At 37.0% G+C, this 26,041-nt stretch overlaps 1 protein-coding gene and 1 non-coding gene across 3 annotated transcripts in view; both read left to right on the top strand.

Moving 5' to 3' along the window:
* ANLN (anillin, actin binding protein) overlaps positions 1 to 26,041 on the top strand; it is a 70,072-nt gene that overhangs the window by 27,671 nt on the left and 16,360 nt on the right. Inside the window, exons 13-22 of one of the 2 annotated variants that reach the window (XM_058296777.1) lie at positions 460 to 595; positions 1,232 to 1,414; positions 2,737 to 2,863; positions 3,528 to 3,576; positions 3,667 to 3,723; positions 4,663 to 4,701; positions 4,983 to 5,004; positions 8,908 to 9,020; positions 10,126 to 10,179; positions 24,143 to 24,229. In XM_058296777.1, the coding sequence (XP_058152760.1) occupies positions 460 to 595; positions 1,232 to 1,414; positions 2,737 to 2,863; positions 3,528 to 3,576; positions 3,667 to 3,723; positions 4,663 to 4,701; positions 4,983 to 5,004; positions 8,908 to 9,020; positions 10,126 to 10,179; positions 24,143 to 24,229 (867 nt within the window). The remainder of the gene's footprint in view (positions 1 to 459; positions 596 to 1,231; positions 1,415 to 2,736; positions 2,864 to 3,527; positions 3,577 to 3,666; positions 3,724 to 4,662; positions 4,702 to 4,982; positions 5,005 to 8,907; positions 9,021 to 10,125; positions 10,180 to 24,142; positions 24,230 to 26,041) is intronic. The other variant, XM_004454262.4, reaches the window with a different exon arrangement.
* LOC111763162 (small nucleolar RNA U13) lies at positions 9,827 to 9,930 on the top strand. The gene has a single exon (XR_002796078.1). It is a non-coding gene; the product is annotated as a small nucleolar RNA U13 (small nucleolar RNA).

The raw sequence follows: 26,041 nt of genomic DNA, 5'->3' as shown, positions 1-26,041 counted from the left end.
CTTTTTTGTTGCTGAAATATTGATTTTTAGACATGTTTGTCATAAATATCTTTAAATTATAACTATTAGGTAATGGTAAGTCTCAGATTTATTTTGCTTGTAGGGGTTCTTTTATGCTAAGGAAAGCATTTAAAGAAATACAACATACATGTAATTTAAAATCAATCAGTTCATTCTAAATCTCTACTTTGGATGTAGCCTCAATTATAATTTTAGTAAGTATACAGTGGAAGTCTTTTCACAGGGAAGAATGTTTATAGTTTAAGTATTATCTTTACAGCATGTTAAATGTTTTGGTGCATTGTCTCAAAATTTGAGCAATGAAACTAACATTTTGATATTATTCTCTGGAAACTTTGGATATTATCTGATCAAATTAGTTAGAATTAAAGTTTAAATGAAGTGGAAAATGGCAATTAAAAATGTGGTTTTTTCCCCTTCTTGTATTGGTTTCACTAGGAACTCAATAATGAAATCAATTTGCAGCAGACAGTGATTTATCAAGCTAGCCAGGCTCTTAACTGTTGTGTTGATGGAGAACATGGTAAAGGGTCGCTAGAAGAAGCTGAAGCAGAAAGACTACTTCTAATTGCAAGTATGTGTTATACACCTGAAGCTACTTCAACAAAATTTCAAACCAGGGAAACTCATTTGGTTTAGTGCAATAGAGATATGCAGAAATCTCTGATTTTAGAGAATGGACTTTCTCAGACAAATCTGTTTCAGTTGATCTATCTATTGTTTCTTGTATTTAAAAAGTTTATGGAAACCCTGCATGTAAAATGTAGTTTGCATGACAGATGAAAGAAACTAGAATGTATCTGAAGAAATTGTAATGTGAAGAATGAATAAATATATCCTTTATATATGCCCACATAGATATTTTTCATTCTTGTATAAATACACTTATATGTATACACATACATGTACATACATATGTGTGTTTATGTATCTCTTTAAAAATGTATGTGAATTTTGTTGTGTGTATGAGTGGTGGTGATGGTGGGATGTTGAAGTGGAAAGATTATATTTCAAAAGAAAACTGACAAAGTTAAAGTGTTAAATGATAAGAACTTGATTAGCAGACGAGCAATCAAGGTTTTGTAAAACCGTTTGTATGAAAAAGACTTATGTGCAATTGTTGCTCCGGTGCTTTTTCTTGAATTGGCTCTCATTTATAAGTGGTTGCGATTTTTACATTTGGTGTATCAATTTGTTTACTTTTATACAGCTGAGAAGAGAATACTTTTGATTGATGAACTGAATAAACTAAAGAATGAAGGACCTCAGAGGAAGAATAATGCTGGTCCCATATCCCAAAGTGAATTTGTCCCATCCAAAGGATCAGTTACTTTGTCAGAAATTCGCTTGCCACTAAAAGCAGATTTTGTCTGCAGTACAGTTCAGAAACCAGGTATGATTTTTATTCATATCCCTTATAGATCATATATTAAATTCTGAAACATACCTAGATTGGAACTGTACAAGATAGGAACAAGTAGAGCATGCATCAAGATATGTGTATAAAAATACCCGAGGGGATATTTCATACTTAGGATTACTGATCCATACATAATGGGCATGGCTCTGAAAGTAAGGCTAATTAAAAATAATTTTGAATGTAAAATGTTTTCTTAAGATCAGTTATTCTAACAGAGCAGATCATTTGACTTTCATTAGTGAGTTTTTTGGTGAAATGTAGTGGGACATCTAAAAGAACTTAATTACTCTATTCCACATAAAATTCACCCCATTATAGAAGTATTATCTATAAATCTTGAAATGTTGTGGAAATGAGGGGCAGGGTGGTAAAGATATTTATATTGTATTTTTATTTCTTTTGCCTCTATAGATTAAGTAATCATAGTAAATGTTTTTCTAAGCAATGTATTCTATTAAAAACCATATGTAAGCAAAGTGGGCAAAGGAGAAATACAGCACCAGTGTCTGGAAAAAGGGGCAGGATAATTAGAGCACGCCTAACAGAATTTGTTTTATTAAATGTCAGATAAGTTTTTTTTTTTTAAGGTCCTTTAAAATTTGCTTTTATTCAAACATTGCCTTTGAGGGAAAGGTATTGTAGGAATTAGGTAACTTAGCTCTAATTCTTGCTGTTATCTGATTTGGGAAGGGTACTGGCTGAAATCTATTGGCAATTTAGTATGTACCTTGAGATATGTGGTTATCTAATGACAAGTAGTAAAGAAATACTTTGTGTTTTTATTAGATTTTATCTCTGACTTAGCTTTCACAGAAATACAGGGTTTTTTATTTTTATTTTTTTGGAGGTAGAGGGGATTGAACTCGAGACCTTGTACATGGGAAGCAGATGCTCAAACCACTGAGCTATACTCACTCCCCAGAAATATAGTATTTTAATCCCAGTTTTGAAATAACAAACTGTAATTTACACTTTAGAGTTACGTTAAAGCCTATTAGCTAAAGAATAGATAAAATTCAAGGTGGGCAGAAATTGAGGGCTGCAGAGTGAAGTAATGTGAAATGTCAGAATTTATTTCATCTCTCATATTAGAGACTTTTATGATGTATATTGCAGGAATATGGCTGTTTGCTTCTGTCCTACTTTAGCTTTTTTTGTATCTGAAAAGTTGATTTTGGTATTTTGAGAATAAATTTTATATTGATTGGTTGCAGCATTACTTTATTCCTTTGTTCTTCTAAAATGCTGATTTTGTTTTGCTTGTGCTAATTATGTAATGTGATTACTTCTTGCAGATGCAGCAAATTACTACTACTTAATTATACTAAAAGCAGGAGCTGAAAATATGGTGGCCACACCATTAGCAAGTACTTCAAACTCTCTTAATGGTGATGCTCTGACATTCACCACTACATTTACTCTGTAAGTGAATTAGGCTTTTGATGGTTAAAACACATTTTTCTTTTAATAGAGGTAATACATTCTAAGCACGCAGGTGCTGTTTATAACCTTTAAAATGCATAATGTTTGTTCTTTATATTTGGACAAACAATCCACTTTTCAATTTCTTGGTTTAACTCTTTTATATGTCTCTGCTCTTTCCTACCATTCTGTAGCACATTTCTTCCATTTGATCATAGGTATTTAATATTTTGAAGTTATATTTTATGTAATATTTTAAAGATATATATTATAAATTTATTATAATATTAATTAAGATATATTTAATTTGGGCCATGATTTTTTACCTCTATGCTTTAAATCTCATAATATATGTAATCTTCAATCTTAATGAAAAGACACTTATGTTTAGCATCACAGATTTATTTTGAAACTAGAGTTAAAGTATAGCTTGAAAAAAATTTATTTGAATTGGAAAATACTTGAATGACAGGAAACTTTCTGATTTGTATTACGGGCAAAGATAGACTTCTTATGAATTTTTATATTTAATTGTTTGTAACTTATCATTAATTAAAAACAGTGAGTTTACTTTCTGAGCGTTGAAACAGTATTCATGGTATCATTTTTAATGGCATAATTTGCAGTTTTTCTTACAGTTTTATTCAATTCTTTATTTTTCTAGGCAAGATGTGTCCAATGACTTTGAAATAACTATTGAAGTGTACAGTTTGGTAAGCAGTTAATGCATCCTAAAATAACCAGTAGTATGCTTTCTTAAAGATAGTTCGGATTTTAAAACTAATCTTGCTTTTGGTTTGTAGGTACAAAAGAAAGATCCCTTAGGCCCTGATAAAAAGAAGAAACCATACAAGTCCAAGGTGAGAATTAAAGAAACCAAATAAAAGTATTCTAATCATAAATAATAGATATCATTATAGTAGTGTTTTATGTATAATTTTTAATGAATATGAAGTTTTTAAATTATTTTTATTCCCCCAGATTCTACTTACTACATTTAATAGGTATGAATACTGAAAGTAAACTTATAGTGAGTAATTACGACCCTGAGTATAAGTTCTTGATACACTTAGACCAAATAATTCTATTATCTGTGTACTTATTTGACAACTAAATTTTCTAACCTCTTAAAACTCCCCTCAAGGCTTTTCCCTGAATTCTCTAAGTTCTCTAAACCAGTAGGTGAGAATGGTGTGGTTACTGTGCAAGTATAGGGAATAGAATCTTCCAGTCTCTGCTCTTTTGTCCTAATTCTAAGCCATTAAATTTTTTTTTTATTCCTAACAAAAAAGTGATAAGCAATGTAGGTAAAGCCTTAATACAGTATCCAAGTATTTCATATTCATATTTAAGAATTATTTTATATGTGGGAGTATCTCAAGGTTGGTTTTAACCTATGAATCATAAAGTTTAATATTAACTATACTAAGCAATTTTTTAAAAAATTTATTTCTACCCCCTTCCCCACCATCTGCTTTCTTTTCCATTCACTGTGTGTTATTCTGGGTCCGCCTGCATTCTTGTCAGCGGCACTGAGAATCTGTCTCCTTCTGTTGCATCAGATCTCCATGTGTGTGGCGCCACTCCTGGGTGGGCTGCGTTTTTTTCGTGCGGGGCAGCTCTCCTTGCATGTGGGGCTCCCCTACATGGGGGACACCCCTGCACAGCACGGTGTGGCCAGCTCACCAAATCGGTCAGGAGGCTCTGGGTGCTGAACCCTGGACCTCCCATATGGTAGAGAGATGCTCTATCAGTTGAGCCACATCTGATTCCCTATACTAAGCTATTTTTCCTTCCAGGCTATTACTCCCAAGCGACTCCTGACATCTATAACCACAGTAAGTAGAACTTTTGAAAAAATTGAGCTTCCTTAAGAAATCTTTGCTTCATACATAGGATTACAAATTGGTTACATTAGCATTCTGGAAATCTTAAAAATATACTGATGGGTGGGGTTGTGGTGTGTGTGTGTCTGTGTGTGTGTGTGTATGTATGTGTAAATCTTGATATGTATGTAGGAAAATATTTTCTAAAATGGAGTCTTTGTAGTGGCATCAAATATTTGAATCTTTGCATCAGATAAATCAAACAACTTGTTTCTTCTTCACATTTTTTTCAGAAAAGCAATCTTCATTCTTCAGGTGAGTGATCTTGAACTATTTGAAACTCTAAGGAAATTAACTAAACCGTTGCACAGTAATATTTGGAGGTCATCTTGACTTATTAGTGTTTCCCTTAGTCTCCCTTGGAGTAATATTTTCTGTACATGATTTTTAGTAACATAAGATTACTGGTCAGAAGAGCCTGCTGTCTCATTGCCCCTTGATCAGACAGCACCATAACCTATCAGTCACCACACCATCCAGGCTCTAGCAGGCAGTGCACTGATACCAGATCACTTGAAAATTGCAGCAGGTAGCAGTACTTGTCACACAAACTTGTATTTTTTACAGATATATTTTGTGCTATCCATACTGTACAGGATTATGGGAACATGGTGTGGCGCTCACTTCTTTTACCTTCTTGGATCATGACTGACATTGTACCAATTCAGAAAAGTGTCTTCCTAGTTTACTAGGACCTGGGCTACTGATAAAATAGGAAAGGCTTTCTCTTTTTTTTTATTTTTTATTTTTATTTTATTTTTTAATATTTATTTATTATTATTATTTTTTAATTACATTAAAAAAAATATATGAGGTCCCATTCAACCCCACCGCCCCCGCCCCCCACTCCCCCCACAGCAACACTCTCTCCCATCATCGTGATACATCCATTGCACCTGGTAAGTTCATCTCTGAACATCACTGCACCCCATAGTCAATGGTCCACATCATAGCCCAGACTCTCTCACGTTCCATCCAGTGGGCCCTGGGGGGATCTACAGTGTCCCGTAATTGTCCGTGAAGCACTATCCAGGACAACTCCACGTCCCGAAAACGCCTCCACATCTCATCTTTTCCTCCCGTTCCCCACACCCAGCAGCCCCCATGGCTACCGTTCCCACACCCATTCCACATTTTCTCTGTGGACATTGGATTGGTTGTGTCCATTGCACACCTATGTCAAGTGAGGGCTTAGATTCCACATGGGTACTGGATGCACTCTTCCCGCTTCTAGTTGTAGACACTCTAGGCTCCATGTTGTGGTGGTTGACCTTCTTCAACTCCATGTTAGCTGAGTGGAGTAAGTCCAGTAAGTCAAAGTGTAGGAGCTGAAGTCTGTTGAGGCTCTGGGCCTGGGTGTCATATTATCAGTCCAGAGATTCAAATCCCCTACATATATCTTAAACCCAGCACCAACTACAATTCCAATAAAGTAGCATGCAAGTCTTGTGAAAAGAGATCCCCTCTGAGTCCATTTCCATCACGCAGAAACACCAGCTCCAAAGAAGGGCCATCTGTCATGGCAGTGAACCCCTTCTGCCATGACCATAGAACCCGTGGGTCTCTTTATCCCTCAAAAGAACCAATACCTGGGGTTGTATCTACCTTATCTGTCTCTTAGACTCTGTTCAGTTGTACATAGGGGTATTCCTTCTGACAACCTCCAGACTCTTTTTTAGAGACTCACAGCCTTATAATCTCATTTCTCTTTTCCATTTCCCCCTTACATTAGGTCAAACCGCTTCCCGAAGTCATGTTATTATATGTAGATAGGTATATTCTGCTGTTCTGCATTGAGTCTTTAATTCAAGGTCATTTTCTAGTTGCTTCTTCAGCTGGTATGTGGTAGTGATCCCTCGGTGCCAGGGAGGCTCATCCCCGGGTGTCGTGTCCCACGCTGGGGGGAATGCATCACATCTACACGCTGAGTTTGGCTGTGAGAGTGGCCACATTTGAGTAACATGAGGGCTGTCAGGAGGAAACCCCCAGGCACAATGCTACTCTAGGCCTTGTTCTTATTGCAGGTGCATAGGCTCAAAAGTGTAGCCATTAGTATCAAGAGCCCACTGTTGGGCCCTCCTTCCTTCCTGGTTCTTGCCGTTGCACCTGGAGGATTGCCGCTGCTCTCCCAGGGCCCACAACAGTGACCCCCCGGCCAGGAGCCCAGTACCCCCCCAGCTGTTGTTTTTAATTGTTTCCACTATGAGTATATATAGATATTACCATATACCCTGGGCATATGCCCTGTATAACTCCCTGTCAACCATATATATCCTGTCAATAACATCCCATATCAGTATTCCTCCGCTGCCATTGTTGAACCACTCTGTGATCCAAAACTTCCCGTAAAGTGAATACCAACATAATGTCAGCTTCAGAAGAGTCTTAGATCACCAAAATTCATATATACAATATACAGTATTTCCCCAGATCCACCATAAAACCTTTTCCCTTCCACAGCAATAATCTTTTAACTTATTCATATCATATTTCCTGAAACTGATGTACAGATTCCGAAACTATAGTTTTCAAACAAGGTAACATTTGTGCTTACTATGTGGTCCATACTTTAGGTTGTACAGTTTTCTAAATTTTTTAGTTATCCTATGTTTTGTCTTATGGTTTTCATTATTAGTCTGTCATCCCCTATATGTTTTTGGTGTAATATTAGCTGTTTTATATTCATCCTCATGTACTCTCACATAACTCCTCTTTTGCCCCCTTATTTACCTTTGTTCCATCCATTGCACGTCCATTTTCCCCTCCCCTTAGGGCCCACAACGCTTGCCAATCTAATGCCCTGGGAGCCGTCCTTTCTCACGAGAGATACAGTTCTCTCTATTCGACGGCATTAGGCCTTCCCCAGGATATGGGTCCACCCCACCCAATGGTAGAACCCACCTTGGCAAAATGAGCCTTCAGCTATTCCCTCCGGAGTCCTCCCGCATCAGACCATACCCCCTGAGCGTCCTAACCAGGTAACCCTCCTACTTATACTTTGATACGTTTTACTCAACATTTAGTTCTCAATGAACTTCTGGCACTCTCCCATGTTTGTATGTTGCCCCTCCCTCCCACCTATTTCTTGGACCATATTACCCCTCTTCCCATCCCCAGCCCCCCTCAAACCCAGAAAACCCCACCCGAAGGTAACCCCTTGCCCCCATTTTGTCCCTTCTTTGTGCTCATACTTACCCCCAGCTCATCACAGATTCCACCCCTACAGACATTAACTCACATCCTTCCTCCACCCCCTGATTTCCAGTAAGCCACTTTTCCAGACTCTAGCTCTCTGAGGCAGTTAACTTATTTCATATCATTGAGGTCATATAGTATTTGTCCTTCAATGCCTGGGTTGCTTCACTCAACATAAGATTCTCAAGGTTCATCCATGTTATCACGTGCGATTGTAGTGTATTGGTTCTTACAGCTGAGTAGTATTCCATTGTGTGTATATACCACATTTTATTGATCCACTCATCTGTTGATGGACTTTTGGATTGATTCCAACTTTTGGCGATGGTGAACAATGCTGCTATGAACATTGGTGTACATATATCGGTTTGTGTCCTTGTTTTCAGATCTGATGGGTATATACCCAGCAGTGGTATTGCTGGGTCATATGGCAAATCTATGGATAATTTTTTGAGAAACTGCCAAACTGTAGGAAAGGCTTTCTCTAGAATGACTTTAGCCCTCAGTTTTTTAAAGAGGTTGGGATAAAGCTGGTTTTATTCATCTTTGAGCTCTTGATCTCTATAACACAAGGGAGTAACTAAGCAGAACTACGCAGAGATAGTCTCTGCTGCTAATTCAGTCACCACAGATTATAAATAGCAATGATGTCTTTTCCATATCTCTTAGTTGGAAAATTTCTTTATATGCACACATTTTCAGCTTCTGTGTTTTTTTAAAAACACATCTGTCCCACTTCTTAAGGAGTGCTAGTACTTCACTTAAATATAAAATACTTTACAGTTTTCTTTCATTAGGAAACATGTTGATGTTTTCCTTTGTTTCTCCCCCATATTTAAAGACAGAAGAAAATAAGGCAGTTTCCTTCCAGGCAATTTAATTTCTTTCTACTGGGCCAAGGGAGAGGAATTATTTACACTTATAAAAGTCACTTTGAACTAAACATTTCTTCTTTCTTTGCAGTTATGGCCAGTCCAGGAGGTCTCAATGCTGTACGCACCAGCAACTTTGCCCTTGTTGGATCTTACACACTGTCATTATCTTCAGTAGGAAACACTAAGTTTGCTCTTGACAAGGTAATCCAACTTTACTTATAAAGGTATGGGTTTTTCTGTTGTTGTCTTTTTGTTTGTTTTAGAAAAATTAGGTCAACAGAAAGGACATGGTGCTTTTAAGTATTTGAAATTTTTGCCTGAAAATGCATGTTCTTAGAATTGTACATTTTAACTGTGCATAGGTATACCTAAATGGTATACCTTTTTGATGTTAGAAGTCTTTCTCTCTTGTATCTTAATAATTAAATCTTCAGGATAGTGTATGCTGGCTTATTTTTCTAAGTGTTACTTTGGACTATAGAAGTATTACTTCTTGGGTTAAATATTAGGTTTACAACTTTAAACATAGTATCTTGCCCATTTGAATTGATGTTTTGAAATGAGCAGTATTTTGTGGATTTAGTTTTGACAAGACAGAAAAGTAGGTAACATTACTCCCATCCTCCCCTCCTTAAATTAAAAGCTTCAAAATTCAGATTTGCATGATATCACTATTGAGTGCTTTGTCACCATAATGTGGTATGTAATTAAACTTTTCCAATAGCTAACCAGACCATTTTAAGAAGTAATGAATAGAAGCAAACTCTTTGGGTTAACTACGGCACTATATAAAATAGTGGTGCTTTAAAACATTGTAACTGATTTCTGTAGTAAGAATGTAGAGATGGTGAAATACAGAAATCAGGAGGCATAGTTTCTCGTATTTGCTTGCTCTAGTAATTTAGGCTTTAAGTTTGTGAGAAGTCATTTCATTTCTCTAGGGTCTTATTTTTCCAGTGTAGAATATTAGATTAGATTAAAGCAATCTAACTTTAAAATTCTATGAGATCCTTTTGTGGTTCATAAGTATGATGAATGGGTATTCAAACATTTATGCGAGATGTGCCTCCCTCAAACCTTTTTATGACATTGGCACATTGCCTGTCTGATGTGGAAAAAAAATTCTATGAAATATTTTTCTGTAGTTAATGCACAAATAGACTATGTTTGAAATTTTATATAATGCATTTTAGTATGTTAATTTTAAGTTCCTTGTAGCTTTTTATTTAATAATTCATCTAGTTTAACAAATAGAGTGACCCTGGGTCTTTTTTTTTCTCTTTGTCTTTTATTTTGTGTGTTTTAGATAAATTATGATGTAAAAGAGCGAGAGCTACTGGGCTATTTGTTCCAGGAAAAGGTTGCCATATTTTCTTTGCTTGAAACTAATGACCTTAAAAATAAATCCTTAGTTTTTGGCCCACATGTATTTGTTTCACTAACCACTCTCATATCTTCTTGGTTATTTTAAATAATTAATAATATTCTGTACATTATTCTTTCTTTAGGCTCTTGGAGATGGGCATCTATTTTCTCATATTTCATATATCTATTTTATCATATTTCTTCAAAGCTTACTTTAAAATTTTTCTATATTTTATTTTTTTTCCATGCATGTCTGGTATTTGGATTTCTTTTCTATAGTCTTTCTTCCCTGTCATGATTTTTTTTTTAAGATTCTATAGTAACTTCAATATTTATTTTCTCAATATTAGAATACCAAATAAGTATTTACATTTGAAACTAAAAATTATTCTATATTTTGACCTTCCGTATATTAAAAAAGTAATCAGTGATATTTTTAAATAAAAGTAGAAAACTCTTATGGTCTCAATTGACTAATAGGTGTGTTGCTGTGGAGATGATACATTGCTTATTAATTTTGACATTAAAATGCATTTAATACTAAAGCTATATTAAATATAGTATATTTTAGAAGAATCTTTGATTTAAAAAACTTATTGAAGTTTATTATTCATACATGAACATAAATAAACAATAGGTATATAATAAAAGTTGTGAACTTACAAAACAAACATGCATATCATCACAGAGGGCTCCCACACATCACTCCACCACTACCATCTTGCATTGTTGTGAAACATTTGTTACAAACTATGAAAGAACATCCTCAAAGTATTACTACTAACTATAGTTCATATCTTACATTTGTATTATATATTTGTTATGGTTCATGAGAGAACGTTCTCATATTTGTTCTGTTAACCAGTTTATCTTCCACCACAGGGCTCAGTGTATTATACAATTCCATGTCTTGTACAATACATTCAAAGTGTATACTCAGTGGCTCTCATTTTCATCACAGAATTGTACAATCATCACTTCATTCTATTTTAGAACGTTTTCATTACTTGAGAAGGAAAAACCCCTACTCCCCTTATATCCCTTTATTGTTATCCCTTAGAATTGATGTATTAATAATACCTTCTTTTCCATTGATTCAAAAATATTATAATATTACTGTTAACTATTGTCCATAAGTTATATTTATTATAATTTTCCTGTGTATTATCATATTCTTAACACTTTGTAAAAGAACATTCTTATGTTTATACTACTAACCACAATCTTCATCCACCACTGAAATCATTGTTATACATTCCCTAGATTGTTCTCTAGCTTCCTTTTATATTTACATTCCTAGACTACCCTCTTCAGCCACAATCACATTTATAAATCAGCAGTGTTGGTTGTTACCATCAACCCTATTCATTTCCACACTTTTACAGTAAATCTTATTACAAATTCTACGTACATTAAACATCACCTCCCATTCTCAACCCATATTCTGTCTCCTAGGAACCTATACTCTAGAGTTTATCTTTGTGACTTTACTCATTGTATTTAGTTCATATTAGTGAGACCATACAGTATTTGTCCTTTTGTGTCTGGCTTATTTCTCTCAGCATAATATTCTCCAGGTTGATCCATGGTGTCATATGCATCCGGGTTTCAAGAGTCTATAATATCCTCGTGAAGATCAAGTGCAAACATTCTGTTTGTATATAGAAATGCTACTTAACAAAATGCTGGACATTGTAATTTTTAATCTAAAAAAATGTCAACTTAGATAAACCTAAGAACTAGAGTTCATGAACTGTATTCCTTACTCAGTTTGTCACATGGCCAATTTCTATGTATGTAAGAGATTTCAATAATCTCTAAAATGAAAGAGATTTTGATGACATATCTTAAACATGAACTCTTCGCTCTTTTGAAAGCTTTTTGGCTACCATTTAAATTCAAAATATCACACAATTTTTTTAAACTTTATTTTGTACATTTAATAATTGAAAATACAAACAAAAACTAAAAAGAAAACAGTTGAATAAAAACATACAGTTCTCAATTAAATGTACTGGATACCTATAAATTTTTTTTTGAATCATACAATATGTTACACAATATATTTGGTTCATAGTAATGCAAATCATATGGTATTTATCCTGTCTTACTTCACTCAACATAATGTCGTCCAGGTTCATCCACGTTGTCACATGCTTTATGACTTCATTTCTTCTTACAGCTGCATAATACTCCCATCATGTGAATAGACCACAGTTTGTTTATCCATTCATCGGTTGATAGACACCTGCGTTGTTTCCAACTTTTGGCAATCATGATTAACGCCACTGTGAACATTGGTGTGGAGATGTCTATTTGTGTCACTGCTCTCAGTTCTTCTGGGTATATATACCCACTAGTGGTATTGCAGGGTCACATGGAGAGTCTGTATTCATCTTCTTTAGGAACTACCAAACAGTCCTCCACAGTGGCTGTACCATTCTGCATTCCGACCAAAAGTGAATAAATGTTCCTATCTCTCCACAGCCTCTCCAACACTTGTAATTCTCTGTCTTTTTAATAGTGGCCAATAGATAGGTGTGAAATCATATCTCATTGTAGTTTTGATTTGCATTTCCCTAATCATTAGTGATGTTGATTTTTTTTTTTTGCCATATGTATTTCTTCTTTGGTCAAATTCAACTCTTTTGCCCATTTTTTAATTGGGTCATTTATCTTTTTACTGTTGAGTTGTAACATCTCTTTATATATATCCTGGATATTAAACCCGTATTGTGTACGTGATTTCCAAATATTTTCTCCCATTGAGTTTGCTGCCTTTTCACCCTTTTGACAAAGTCCTGTGAGGAGCAAAAGTATTTACTTTTGAGAGGTCCCAATTTTTCTATTTTTCCTTTTGTTGCATGTGCTTTGGGTATAAGGTCCAAGAAACCACCACCTACTACAAGGTCTTGAAGATGTTGCCTTACATTTCTTCTAGTACTTTTATGGTTCTAGCTTTTATGTTTAGGTCTTTGATCCATTTTGAGTTGATTCTTGTATAGGGAGTGAGGTGTCTTCTTCCATTCTTTTGGTTATAGATATCCAGTAGTTCCAGCACCATCTGTTAAAGAGACTGTTTTGTCCTATTAACATTAACCTGGTAGGTTTTTCAAAAACCAGTTGACTGTATAGGTTAGGGTTTATTTCTGGGTTCTGAATTCTATTCCACTGATTGATTTGTCTATCTTTATGCCAGTACTATGAGTTTTGACCACTGTAGCTTTATAATATGTTTCAAGGCCGGACAGTGAAATCCCTCCCATGCTGCTCTACTTTTTTAGAAGGCTTTTGGCTATTGGGTGCATTTTCCCTTCCAAATGAATTTGGTAATTGCCTTTTCTAATTCTGTAAAGTAAGCTATTGATATTTTGATTGGTATTGCATTGAATCTATAAGTCAGTGGGTAAGACTGACATCTTCACAGTATTTATTCTTTCAATCCATGAACATGCAATATCTTTCCATTTGTTTAGGTCTTTTAAATTTTCTTTTAGCATTGTTTTGTAGTTTCTGCATATGGGGCCTATACTTCTTTGGTTAAATTAATTCCTAGGAATTTGACTCCTTTTGTTACTATTGAAAATGGAGTTTCCCCCTGATTTCCTCCTCAGATTGTTCAGTACTGGTCTACAAAAACATTACCAGTCTTTGCATGTTGATCTTGTACCCTGCCACTTTGCTGAACTCGTTTATTAGCTCAAGTAGCTTTGTCGTGGATACTTCAGGATTTTCTAAGTACAGGATCTTATCATCCACAAACAGTGAGAGTTTTACTTCCTCTTTTCATATTGGGATGCCTTTAATTTTTTTTCCTTGTCTAATTGCCCTAGCTAGAACTTCTAGTACAATGTTGAGTAACAGTGGTGACAGTGGGCATCCTTGTCTTTATTCCGATCTTAGAGGGAAAGCTTTCGACCTTTTCCCATTGAGTATGATGTTGGCTGTGGGCTTTCCATATATGCCTTTTATCATATTGAGGAATTTTCCTTCTATTCCTATCTTTTGAAGTGTTTGTATCAAAAAAAGATGCTGAATTTTTTAAAATGCCTTTTCTGCCTCCTTTGAGATTATCATGGTTTTTTTTCCCCCTCAGTTTGTTCATGTGGTGTATTGTGTTGATTGATTTTCTTATGTTGAACCAGCCTTGCATACCAGCAATAAATCCCACTTGGTCGTGATGTATAAGTCTTTTGATATGCTGTTGGAGTCTATTTACAATTATTTTGTTGAGAATTTTTGCATCTATGTTCATTAGAGAGATTGGGCTGTAATTTTTTTATACTATTTTTATCTGGCTTTGGTATTAGGGTCATGTTGGCTTCATAAAATGTGTTGGTTAAATTTCCCTCCTCTTCAATTTTTGGAAGAGTTCAAATGGGATTGGTGTTAATTCTTTTCAAAATTCTTGGTAGAATTTACCTGTGAAGCCATCTGGTTCTGGACTTTTCTTTGCTGGGAGATTTTTGATGACAGAGTCAATCTCCTTAAATGTGATTGGTTTGTTGAGTTCTTGTATTTCTTGTAACAGCAGTGTAGGTTGTTTGTGCATTTCTAGGAATTTGTCCATTTCATCTAGGTTGTCTAGTTTGTTGGCATACAGTATGATTCTTTTTATTTCTTTGGGCTCAGTTATAACTTCCCCCATTCATTTCTGATTGTATTTATTTGCATCTTCTCTCTTTTTTTCTTTGTTAGGCTAGCTAGGGGTTTGTCAATTTTACAGATCTTCTCAAAGAACCAGGTTTTGGTTTTGTTGATTTTCTCTAATTTTTTTTTTTTTGTTGTTGTTTTCAATTTCATTTATTTCTACTGTAATCTTTATTATTTCTTTCCTTCTGCTTGCTTTGCGACTGGTCTACTGTTCTTTTTCTAGTTTGTCTAGTTTTCAGTTAAGTCTTTTAGCTTACATCTCTCTTCTTTTTTAATATAGGCATTTAGGGCTATAAATTTCCCTCTCAAGACTGCCTTCGCTGTATCCCGTAAATTTTGATATGTTCTGTTCTCATTTTCATTTTTCTCAATATATTTACTAATTTCATTTGCAATTTCTTCTTTCACTTACTGATTATTTAGGAGTGTTTTGTTCAGCCTCCAAACTTTTGCAAATTACTCTTTTCCTGTCTATTATTGATTTCCAGTTTCATTCCATTATGATCTGAGAACGTGGTTTGTATAATTTCAATCTAATTATATTTATTGAGAGCTCCATTGTGTCCTACATATAGTCTATCCTGGAGAAAGCTCTGTGGGCACTTGAGAAGAAAGTATAACCCGCTGAGTTGGGATTGCAGTGTTCTGTATATATCTTTTAGGTCTAACTCATTTATCATATTGTTCAGGTTCTCTGTTTCCTTGTTGATCTTCTGTCCAGTTGTTCTATCTAACTATGTGAGTTGGGTGTTGAAGTTTCCAGTAATTATTGTAGAGATGTCTGTTTCTCCCTTAAGTTTTCCCAGAGTTTGTCTCATGTATTTTGGAGTACCATGGTTGTGTGCATAGGTATTTATGACAGTTATATCATCCTGGTGCATTGTCCCTTTTTATCAATATATAATGGCCTTCTGTTACTCTTAAAATTTTTTTTGCATTTACAGTCTGTTTTGTCTCATATTAGTATAGCTACCCCTGCTCTTTTCTGGTTATTATTCGCATGAAGTATCTTTTTCCAACCTTTCACTTTCAGCCAGTGTGTATCCCTGGGTCTGAGGTGAGTTTCTTGTAAGCTTATGGATGGCTCATGTTTTTTTATCCATTCTGTCATCCTGTATCTTTTGTTTGGGTAGTTTAATCCATTCACATTCATTGATATTATTGTAAATGCACATTTACTTCCTTCATTTTATTCTTTGGTTTTCATGTCATATCTTATTTTTGTCTTTTTACTCTTTTGGTTTTCCTTATTGCTATTCTTTCTTCTATACTCTCCTTCAAATCTGTCTCTCTTGTCTTTTTCTTTCAGGTTCTAAGGCTCCCTTTAATATTTCCTGCAAAGGTGGATTCTTTTTTGCAATCTCTCTTAGTTTCTGTGTGTTTGTGAATATTTTATACTCACCTTCATATTTGAAGGACAAATATGAATTCTTGGCTGGCAGATTTTCTCTTTCAGTATCCTAATTGTATCATACCACTGTCTTCTTGCCTCCATGGTTTTTGAAGAGAAATCTGCACCCAGTCTTACTGGATGTCCCTTGTAACTATTGCTTTGCTTCTCCCTTGCTGCTCTGAGAATTTTCTCTTTATTTTTGACATTTGACATTCTGTCTTAGTGTAGATCTGTTTAGATTTATTCTGATTGGGGTACTGTGTGCTTTATGGACATGTAAGTTCATTTCTTTTGTGAGAGTTGGGAAATTTTTAGCTATAATTTCCTCAAATACTCTTTCTGCACCTTTTCCCTTCTCTTCTCCTTCTGAAGAGACACGTTATGTTGTTTTGTGTTGTCATTCAACTCTCTGAGTTGCTCACTTTTTTCTAGTCTTTCCTCTCTTCAATTTTAGCTGTTCTGTCTTTGGTATTACTTATTCTTTCTTCTGTCATTTAAGTCTGCTGTTTCATGCCTCGGATATGTTTTTGTGTTTTTTTAAAGATTTATTTACTTACTTATTTTCATTTCTCTCCCCTTCCCTGCCCCTACCAAGTTGTCTGCTCTCTGTGTCCATTTGCTGTCCATTCTTCTGTGTCCACTTTTTTTTTTAAGATTTATTTCTCTCCCCTTCCCAACCCCCCCCCCCCCCACACACAGTGGTCTGCTCTCTGTGTCCATTAGCTGTGCGTTCTTCTGTGTCCACTTATGTTCTTGTCAGCAGCACTGGGAATCTGTGTCTCTTTCTGTTGCGTCATCTTTCTACGTCAGCTCTCTGTGTGTTTGGCGCCACTCCTGGACAGGTTGTGCGCTTTTTTGTGCTGGGTGGCTCTCCTTAAATGGTGTGCGCTCCTTGTGTGTGGGGCTCCCCCACGAGGGGGACACCCCCACGTGTGGCACTCTTTATGTGCATTAGCACTGAGCAAGGGCCAGCTGACCACACGGGTCTGGAGGCCCTGGGTTTGAACCCTGGACTTCCCATGTGGTAGGCGGATGCTCTGTCCGTTGAGCCAAATCTGCTTCCCTCTGTGTCTGCTTTTGTATTCTTGTCATTGGCACCTGGAATCTGTGTCTCTTTTTTCTTGTGTCATCTTGCTACATCCGCTCTCTGTGTGTGCGGTGCCATTCCTGGGCAGGCTGCACTTTTTTCACACTGGGCGACTCTCCTTATGGGGTGCACTCCTTGCTCATGGGGCTCCCCCACGAGGGGGACATCCCTGCTTGGCACGGCACTCCTTGCGCACATTAGCACTGTGCTTGGGCCAGCTCATCTCTTGGGTCAGGAGGCCCTGGGTTTGAACCTTGGACCTCCCGTGTGATAGGTGGACGCAGTAACCGTTTGGTCAAATCTGCTTCCCTCAAATGTGTTTTTGATCTCACCTATTGCATCTTTAGTTCCCATGAGCTCTGTTACTTTTCTGTTCAGGGTTTCAAATTTTTCTTTGTGCTTGCTCATATCTTCTTGATGTCATTTATCTCTGATCATATTTTCTTTTAACTCATTAATTTGATTTTAGACATTTGTGCACATCTCCCTAATTCTCTCAAATTCTGCATCTCTTCTAGGGCTTTGATATATATTCCTTTTCTTGGACCATGTCTTCTGTTTTCTTAGTATGGCTTATAATGTTTTGCTGATATCTAGGCATGTGATTAGGATGTAATTTACTCAGATGCTCAATATTTAGTGGCAGGACGCTGTGTCTTATACCGCTCTTTGATTCTTGGCTTGACCTGGATTGGTAGGATTGTCCTGCTGGTTGCTCAAGGCTGGACCCTGGACCCAGAAATTGATTGTAGAGTCACTTCCTAGGGCCTTGGTGACAGAGGCTAGAGAGGCAAGGAAAAACCTCTTTTTAAAATTTTCTTGCATGCACTTCCTTGGTCTGTCAGCAAATGGGGCTTTTTGGAAGCTCTGTGCAACACAGACCAGATCAATGTGCTAGAACTTCCTGTCTAGGCAATGAGCCTTGTAATTCAAACTTTCTCGGAGACAGATCTCCAGCCTTCTCTGGCAGCCTCCTCTCTTTTCCTGGTTTGGAAATATTTCCACTCCCTTGAGTCCTCAATGCTCAGTCAGTCCTTTAGTAAAGGAGGAGACTGGGAGGGTCGTATGGCCTTATCCCCTGGCCGGCTCCAAGGCAAACAGTGGTGCCACCCCACCTGGCCTGGAAGGGCTCCTGGGACACAGCAGACTCACTTTGTGGGTCAAGGCTGAGTCAGTCTTAGGCTGTGTCCCTCTTTCTCCCCTTTCCTGGGACGTCCTTAACAATTACTTCCAGCTAGAAGTGAGGGAAGTTGCAAGAGTTGGATTTTTCCAGTCCTTTCCTGGCTCCCCAGGTAAACCAGTGTGTGGTACCTCCTGGCCTGGAAGGGCTTGTGGGACACCGCAGACCACTATTGTGTGTCAAGCTGAGTCAGCCTTAGACTTTGTCCCTCTCTCTCCCCTTTCCTGAGATAGTACATCACTGGAGCCCCCTTTGTCTTAGCTGCAGACCCAGAGGCCTGATAATTCTGAAGTGTCTTTAGTGTGGGGGGAAGGTACGGGTAGGAGCTGCTGCTGGTTTCAACTCAGTTCTGTTGTTGATTTCTCTCCTTTGTCCCTCTCTCCTCTGATGGTGCCCAGCCTTTGCCTGGTGTCCTAAACCCTAGAAGATCTTTTTTAGGCTGTTTCAGCCTGTCCTCTACCTATTTTTCTGGATATTGAAGTCTTGAGTCCACATTCTTTAGGAGTTCTGAAGCTGTGAAAATGTCCATGGCTCAGCTTCTGACCCATGCTGTCTCATGGAAGATCGGTTACGGGCGATTCTGGCCCCCAAGTGGCAAGACACCATGATGGACTCTCTGGTCTGGGTCTGGACTGCAGGCTGCTACTCCTGGCTTGTATTTTCCTTGAGCTCAGCTGTGGGGCATGAGGCATATGACTCATCTGTCCACTCTCCTCTGGCTTCTCTGGGCCTTATCGCTCAGACTCTTTGGGGCCTCTTTACCTGCCTCTGTGATCTGCTGATTCCAGTCCCTGGCTTCTGGGGCCTCTCAGCTTCTCAGGGATTCTCCATCTCTGCTGCTTTTTTCTGTGTACACTACAAATTAAAATTCAAGTATACTTCCATTCTCTTAATAATTCCTTTGAAATTATAACTTAAATAGTCAACTAAGTGTTTGAGTTCAAAATTGAATCACTCAATTTAAATTGTGTCTAATGCTCTAAAAGAATCTTTCTATATCAAATGTAATTCACTTTATATATAAAATTTGCCTCAGATGTGCTTTTATGAGTGGCAGGGGTACCAAGTATTTGTTCTAATAGCTTGTAGTTGATATTGAAGAGTATTTAAAATAGTTTAGATGTTCTTTATATTGGTGGGGAAAATTCCAGATCTTCTTTTCCCATGTAATAATCCTACTTAATTGCCTGAGAGAATAGACAAGTTTCCTACATCCTACCAGATACCATTGGCACAAGGGAATGTTTGCTTATTTTAATGGTGCCTTGATCAGTAATACTTGACCAGTCTCAGGGGCTATCTCTGAGATCCCCTTCAGAATGGAATTTTCTATTGAGGTTTAACCATACTGTTTGCCCTACAGATTTAGCAGAATGCCATCTTATTTGAGCTTATGAGCATATGACATAAAACTGGATATCCTGAAATTTAATAATCTATCTCCTAAGACACAGGACTCTTTGAATAGTGAACCAAAACACAGTCATAGATTTTATTATACTTTTACATATAAAGGGAGAAGGACACCCCAAAGCTCATCTTCTGACTTAACAAATCACACAAGGATTTATACTTCCCAGGAAATATAGATTCCAATTTAAATACTATTAGGACAAAAATTATGAAGTAAAACAATCAGAATTTTAGAAGTTTGAGGTTATAGGTGTTCTGGTATGCCCAAAGCTATACTGGTTTATGCCTGTTGGCCTGGCATAATTATTAATAGTACCACTTTTACTTTCAGAAATATCTTTATATATTAATAATTACATGGTCATCCTGATTATAGGTTATTTTTACCAGACATAAATGTTCACACTCAGCAGAGGGTAGTAAGACTGACCATTTGTATATATTCTCAGGTCACTTTTTTATTAGGACTGGCTTCTAACCAAGAACATTGTCTTCTTTACCACAGTTGTAGAGCGAGAGGAAACATTTTCTCTTTATCTTTCTGAGATTCTTTTTGTTAGTAGCATTCTTTGGGCTAAGCAATGGAATTCTATTAATTGTTGAAACTAAAGAATTTAAGGAGCTTAAAAGTGCCAATATATGGAAAAGAAAGAGGCAAGGGAATTTATAACAAATAGAACAATGAAGCATATGTTTTTTCTTTAGAAAAAAGTTTGCCAACTCCTGGTCTACTATCTTGTTCTTTGTTTTCTCTTTGTTCCATCTGTTCTCTATTCCTTTTTCCTTCCTTTCCTGCCTTCTAGATTAATTGAGCATTTTTTAGTAATCCTTTTTATCCCTTCTGTTGACTTTAGCTATACCTCCTTGAATTCTTTTTTCAGTAGTTGCTAAGGGTTATAAAATGTGTCCTTAACCTATTAATGTCTACCTTGAAATACTAGCCACTTTGCTGTACCTTGAACAGTAAGAACCTTGCACAACTAATTCCATTTACCTACCTAGTTAAATTTTACTTCTACCTTTGTTATAACCCCCACAATGCACTATCATTTTTTTCTTTTTTTTGTAAATAGTTTTTAAAAACACTTTTTAGAGAAGTTTTTGGTTTCAGAAAAATTGCACAGAAAGTATAGAGTTCCCTTGTACTCCCCACCCTCATACCCACATAGTTTCTTTTTTTTTTTAAAGATTTATTTGTTTATTTTTCTCCCTTCCTCTCCTCTTGCCCTGCTATTTTTGCTGTCTGTGTCCATTTGCTGTGCGATCTTCTGTATCTATTTCTCTTTTTGTCTTCTCATTTTTTCTCCTCTAGGATTCACCAGATTTGATCCTGGTGACCCCTGATGTGGAGAGAGGTACCCTGTCAATTGTGCTACCTCAGTTCCTGGTCTCTACTGTGCTTCACCTTGACTCTCCCCTTGTCTCTCTTCTGATGCGTGATCATCTTGCTGCGTGACTCATTTGTGCGGGCACTGGCTTGCCGCACAAGCACACTTTCTCTTCTTCTTTTTCACCAGGAGGCCCCAGGGATTGAACCCAAGTCCTCCCTTATGGTAGGCGGAAGCTCTGTCACTTGGTCCATGTCCGCTTCCCAGTTTCTCTTATTATTAACATTCTGTATTAGTGTGGTATATTTGTTATAATTGATGAACCAATACTGATATATTTTTAGTAACTAAAGTCCAAAGTTTACATTAGGATTGTTAAATTAAATGGTAAGGGTCTGTGGAGGCAACTTTTCTGAATATGTCTAAAGCAAAGGCCAACTTATCTGTACATGTAGTAGAAATTGCCCAATATACCTAAGACTGTGAGACACGTTGTCCGAGACTCTGACCTCATTGCTAGGATGTTCTGACATTTTTTGAATCTGGGTCTAGATTTCTCCAATCAAGCTTTAAAAGAAAATTTAAAATATAACTCAAAGAATTATCTTTTATATTTACCATTTCTGGTGTTCTTCATTCCTTTCTGCAGATCCGCACTTTCATCTGGGATAATTCCCTTCTTAGGAAGAACTTACTTTAGTATTTCTTATGGGTCTAACAGTGGATTCTCTAGCTGTTATCTAGTATTGTCTTTATATTGCCTTCATTTCTAAATAATACTTTTACTATGTATAGACTGCTAGATGTGGGTTCCTTTGTATTTATCCTGCTGAATTTCACTGAGTTTTTTGAATATGCAGTTGATATGTTTCATCAGTTTTGGCAAATTCTCACCCATTATTTGGTCAAATATTTCTCCTGCTCTGTTGTCTCATCTTTCTGGAACTCCACTTAAAAAGCATGTTAGGCTGTCGGCCAATTTTTTTCCAACAGGTCTTTGACACTCTTTTTATTTTATTTTTTTTCTTTCCCTCTCCCTCCCCTGCCCTGCTGTTTTTGCTGCCTGTGTCTATTGGCTGTGTGATCTTCTGTATCTACTTCTCTTTTTTGTCTTCTCTTCTTGTCTTTCTCCTCTAGGATTCACTGGGATTCGATCCTGGGGATCTCTGATGTGCAGAAAGGTTCCCTGTCAATTGTGCCACCTCAGTTCCTGGTCTCTGCTGCGCTTCGCCTTGACTCTCCCCTTCGTCTCTCTTTTACTGTGTCATGAGCTTGCTGCGTGACTCACTTGCATGGGCACTGGCTTGCCAGGCAGGCACTCTCAGGGGCACTCAGCTTGCCGTGCAGATACTTGGCTCGCCACGCAGGCACTCATGTGGGCACTCAGCTCACCGTGCGGGCTCCCTTTCAGGCACTCGGCTCATAGCGCAGGCACACTTTTTCTTCTTCTTTTTCACCAGGAGGCTTCAGGGATCGAACCTGGGACCTCTCATATGGTAGGCAGAGTTTTTATCACCTGAGCCACATCCACTTCACTTTGATTTTCTTTTAATTCTATTTTTTCCTTTGGTTTTATTTTGGATCCGTTCTTTTGAGTAGTTTTGAGTTCATCTGTCATTTTTCCTGAGTTATCTTATCCAGTCTGATGGTAAGCCTATCTGATCAATTTTTCTATTCAGATTTATTTTAGTTCTAAAATTTTTTATTAAGCTCTTTTTTTAAGAAACTTTACTCTGCTAGACTGTCCATCTTTTTACCCCTTTTTGGTCCGGTTTCTCTCGTAAATTATTTAACATAGAAATGCCCTTGTCTTCTAACTCTAACATCTAGATCTGTGGATCTGCTAGTGACTTTTTTTATTTTCTCTTGAATTAAAGGTTACATTTTTATCTGTGCATAACCTGTTAGATAATACTGTCTAGATAACTTGGTTTTCTTGGGGATAGATCATATGTGTGCATTTGTATATATGTGTATATGTGTGTACACATAAAGTTACTAAGGATGTCTTCCTCATTTTTTTGTTGCAGTGAAAATTACATGTAGTAAAAAAGAATCTTTTATGGCAGAAAGATCAGTGGTAGTCTAAGGATGGGGTAAAGAGAGGGAGAATTATAAACAGACAGAAGGAAGCTTTTAGGAGTGATGGAAATGTTTGTTATTATGGTCATCATGGTTTCATGGGTTAATGATATGTCAATACTCATTAAGCTGTAATATGTGCGGCTTATTGTATATTCAATAAAGTTATTAAAAATATATTCAGTGAAATATAGGACCTTTAGTGTAGAATTCAATGAGTTTTGTCAAATGTATACACCTGTATAACCAATATCCTAGCAAGATATAGAACATTTCCATCATTCCTTTCTAGTCACTTCCGACCCCCATAGTCAACCATTGTTCTTATTTCTATCACCATAGATTAGTTGTGCCTGCTTTTGAACTTCATTTAAATGGAATTAAAGAATATATACTCTTTTGAGTCTAGCTGCTTTTATTCACCATGATGTTTTTGAGATTCATGTTGTTTCATGTACTACTACATCATTGTTTATTTATTATTGAATAATATTGCATTGTGTGAATATACCGGTTGTTGTATTTCCCTGTTAATGGAAAATGGATAAACAAATGTATTCTCTTGTTAAACCTGTGATTTATTTACCATATTAACTTGGAATGTAGGGTTTTTGTTTATGTCAGGCTCTACCTTGAATGATTTATTCTTCAAAAGTGTTTGTTGCTAGGAGCCAACAGCTTTTTGGCCACCTACTCTACCTTCTAGCTTTAGAAAATGCTATGTTTTCAAGGCATAATATCTATTCATGGTTTATACATGTTTTATTAAGAAAATCATACTTTGAAACCATTTTGAAAATAATTTACCCTTTTTCTTCATAGGTGCCCTTTTTATCTCCTTTGGAAGGTCACATTTATTTAAAAATAAAATGTAAAGTAAATTCAAGTGTTGAAGAAAAAGGTTTTTTGGTAAGTAAAATAACTTATTCTTTATTTTCTTGTTTCCATTTTGTGAAATATAGATTTGGTTTCCCATAGGACTGAAAATGAAAATCATTCCAATAGGAATGATTAATGAAAATTAGTCCAAGTGATTCACTGATAAGTTGGCTAAGCAAAGATTTGTTGTGCACATCTTATATGCTAATCACTGTGCTGATAGTGGGAATATAATGGAACACAGAAAACAGCTCCTCCACTCAGGAGCTTTTAGTTTAGTAAGGAAAAATACAAATAACAGGCAAGTACAATCCAGTACTATAATAGGAGAAAGCATAGGGCCCATGGGTATAACTTGATGGGGCACCAAGTCATGAGTGTGGGTGGGGAGGGTTTTAGGTGGAGACTGGAAGAGGTAACTTCTGAACTCATAACCACATTAGCCAGGGGGAAGCAGACAAAATAGTCCAGATAAAGAGAAGAACATATACAGTGGCCTGGGTGCTGTTCTCCTCCTCACCCCTAGCCCTCCGAAAGGGTGACACATTTAGAGGCTGGCAGGTATTTCAGGACAACTAGAGCTTAGAGTTGAGGGGCAGGTGGAGTGGAGACAAATCATTCTGACTGACATGGGGGAAATGGATTGGAACATGGCAATCCTTGAGGAGGACTAGTTAGGAAACTGCGTTTCTTCACTTGAGAGATGATGGGGAATGACAGCGTGAATAGGGAAAAGGACCCAACATGGAGAGATGATGAAGGAAGCACAGACCCTGGTGATTTGGCTCTAAGAGGCAGAAAAACAGAAGTCAAGGTAAAGCCCAGATTTTTGCCTTGCTCGGCTTGCAGGGATGCCACTGAAATAAGGTACCATGGAGGAGGAACAGTTGTGTGTGTTTGGGGTAAAAAGTACTTTTCCTTCCTACATTTTACTGTGGAAAATTCCAAACATTCAGCAGTGTTGAAAGAATTTTTTAATGAATACCTATATACCCATACCTAGATTTTACCTTTAAGATTTTGTACTATACTTGCTTTATTATCTGTCTACTATCTAGCCGTCCTTCCGGCCATCCCTCTATCCATTTCTCAGTCTCTTATTTATTTTGAAGGGTTTTAAAAGTATATTGTAGGGAAGTGGACTTGGCCGAATGGATAGGGCGTCCGCCTACCACATGGGAGGTCTGTGGTTCAAACCCTGGGCCTCCTTGACCTGTGTGGAGCTGGCCCATGCACAGTGCTGATGCGCGCAAGGAGTGCCCTGCCATGCAGGGGTGTCCCCGTGTAGAGGAGCCCCATGCTCAAGGAGTTCGCCCTGTAAGGAGAGCCGCTCAGCTCGAAAGAAAATACAGCCTGCCCAGGAATGGTGCCGCACACACAGAGAGCTGACACAGCAAGATGATGCAACAAAAAGAAACTCACATTCCTGGTGCCGCTGATAAGGATACAAGCAGTCACAGAAGAACATACAGTAAATGGACACAGAGCAGACAATGGGGTGTTGGGGGTGGGGGGAGAGAAATAAATAAAAAATAAATCTTAAAAAAAAAAGTATATTGTAGACCTCAGTAGATTTTCCCTTAAATATTTTAGTATTCGTATCTTTAACCAGAGGCACTAGTTGTTTATTTTTTTTCCTTTTTCTGAGGTAAGATTTACATGCAACGAAATGCATAAATCTAAAATGTACATTCCCCCTTTTGACAAGTGCATGCTCCTGTGTTACCCAAAGTTCTATTAAGATATAGAACATTATCTTTCATCCCAGAAAGTTCCCTCAGCCCCTTCCCAGTCAATTCCACCTGAGGTGGGATGTTTTAATTAAAAAAAAAAAAAGCTGTA

Source organism: Dasypus novemcinctus, chromosome 5 (assembly GCF_030445035.2).
Source record: "Dasypus novemcinctus isolate mDasNov1 chromosome 5, mDasNov1.1.hap2, whole genome shotgun sequence".
NCBI lineage: Eukaryota > Metazoa > Chordata > Mammalia > Cingulata > Dasypodidae > Dasypus > Dasypus novemcinctus.
This window is presented reverse-complemented; position numbering and strand designations above follow the sequence as displayed.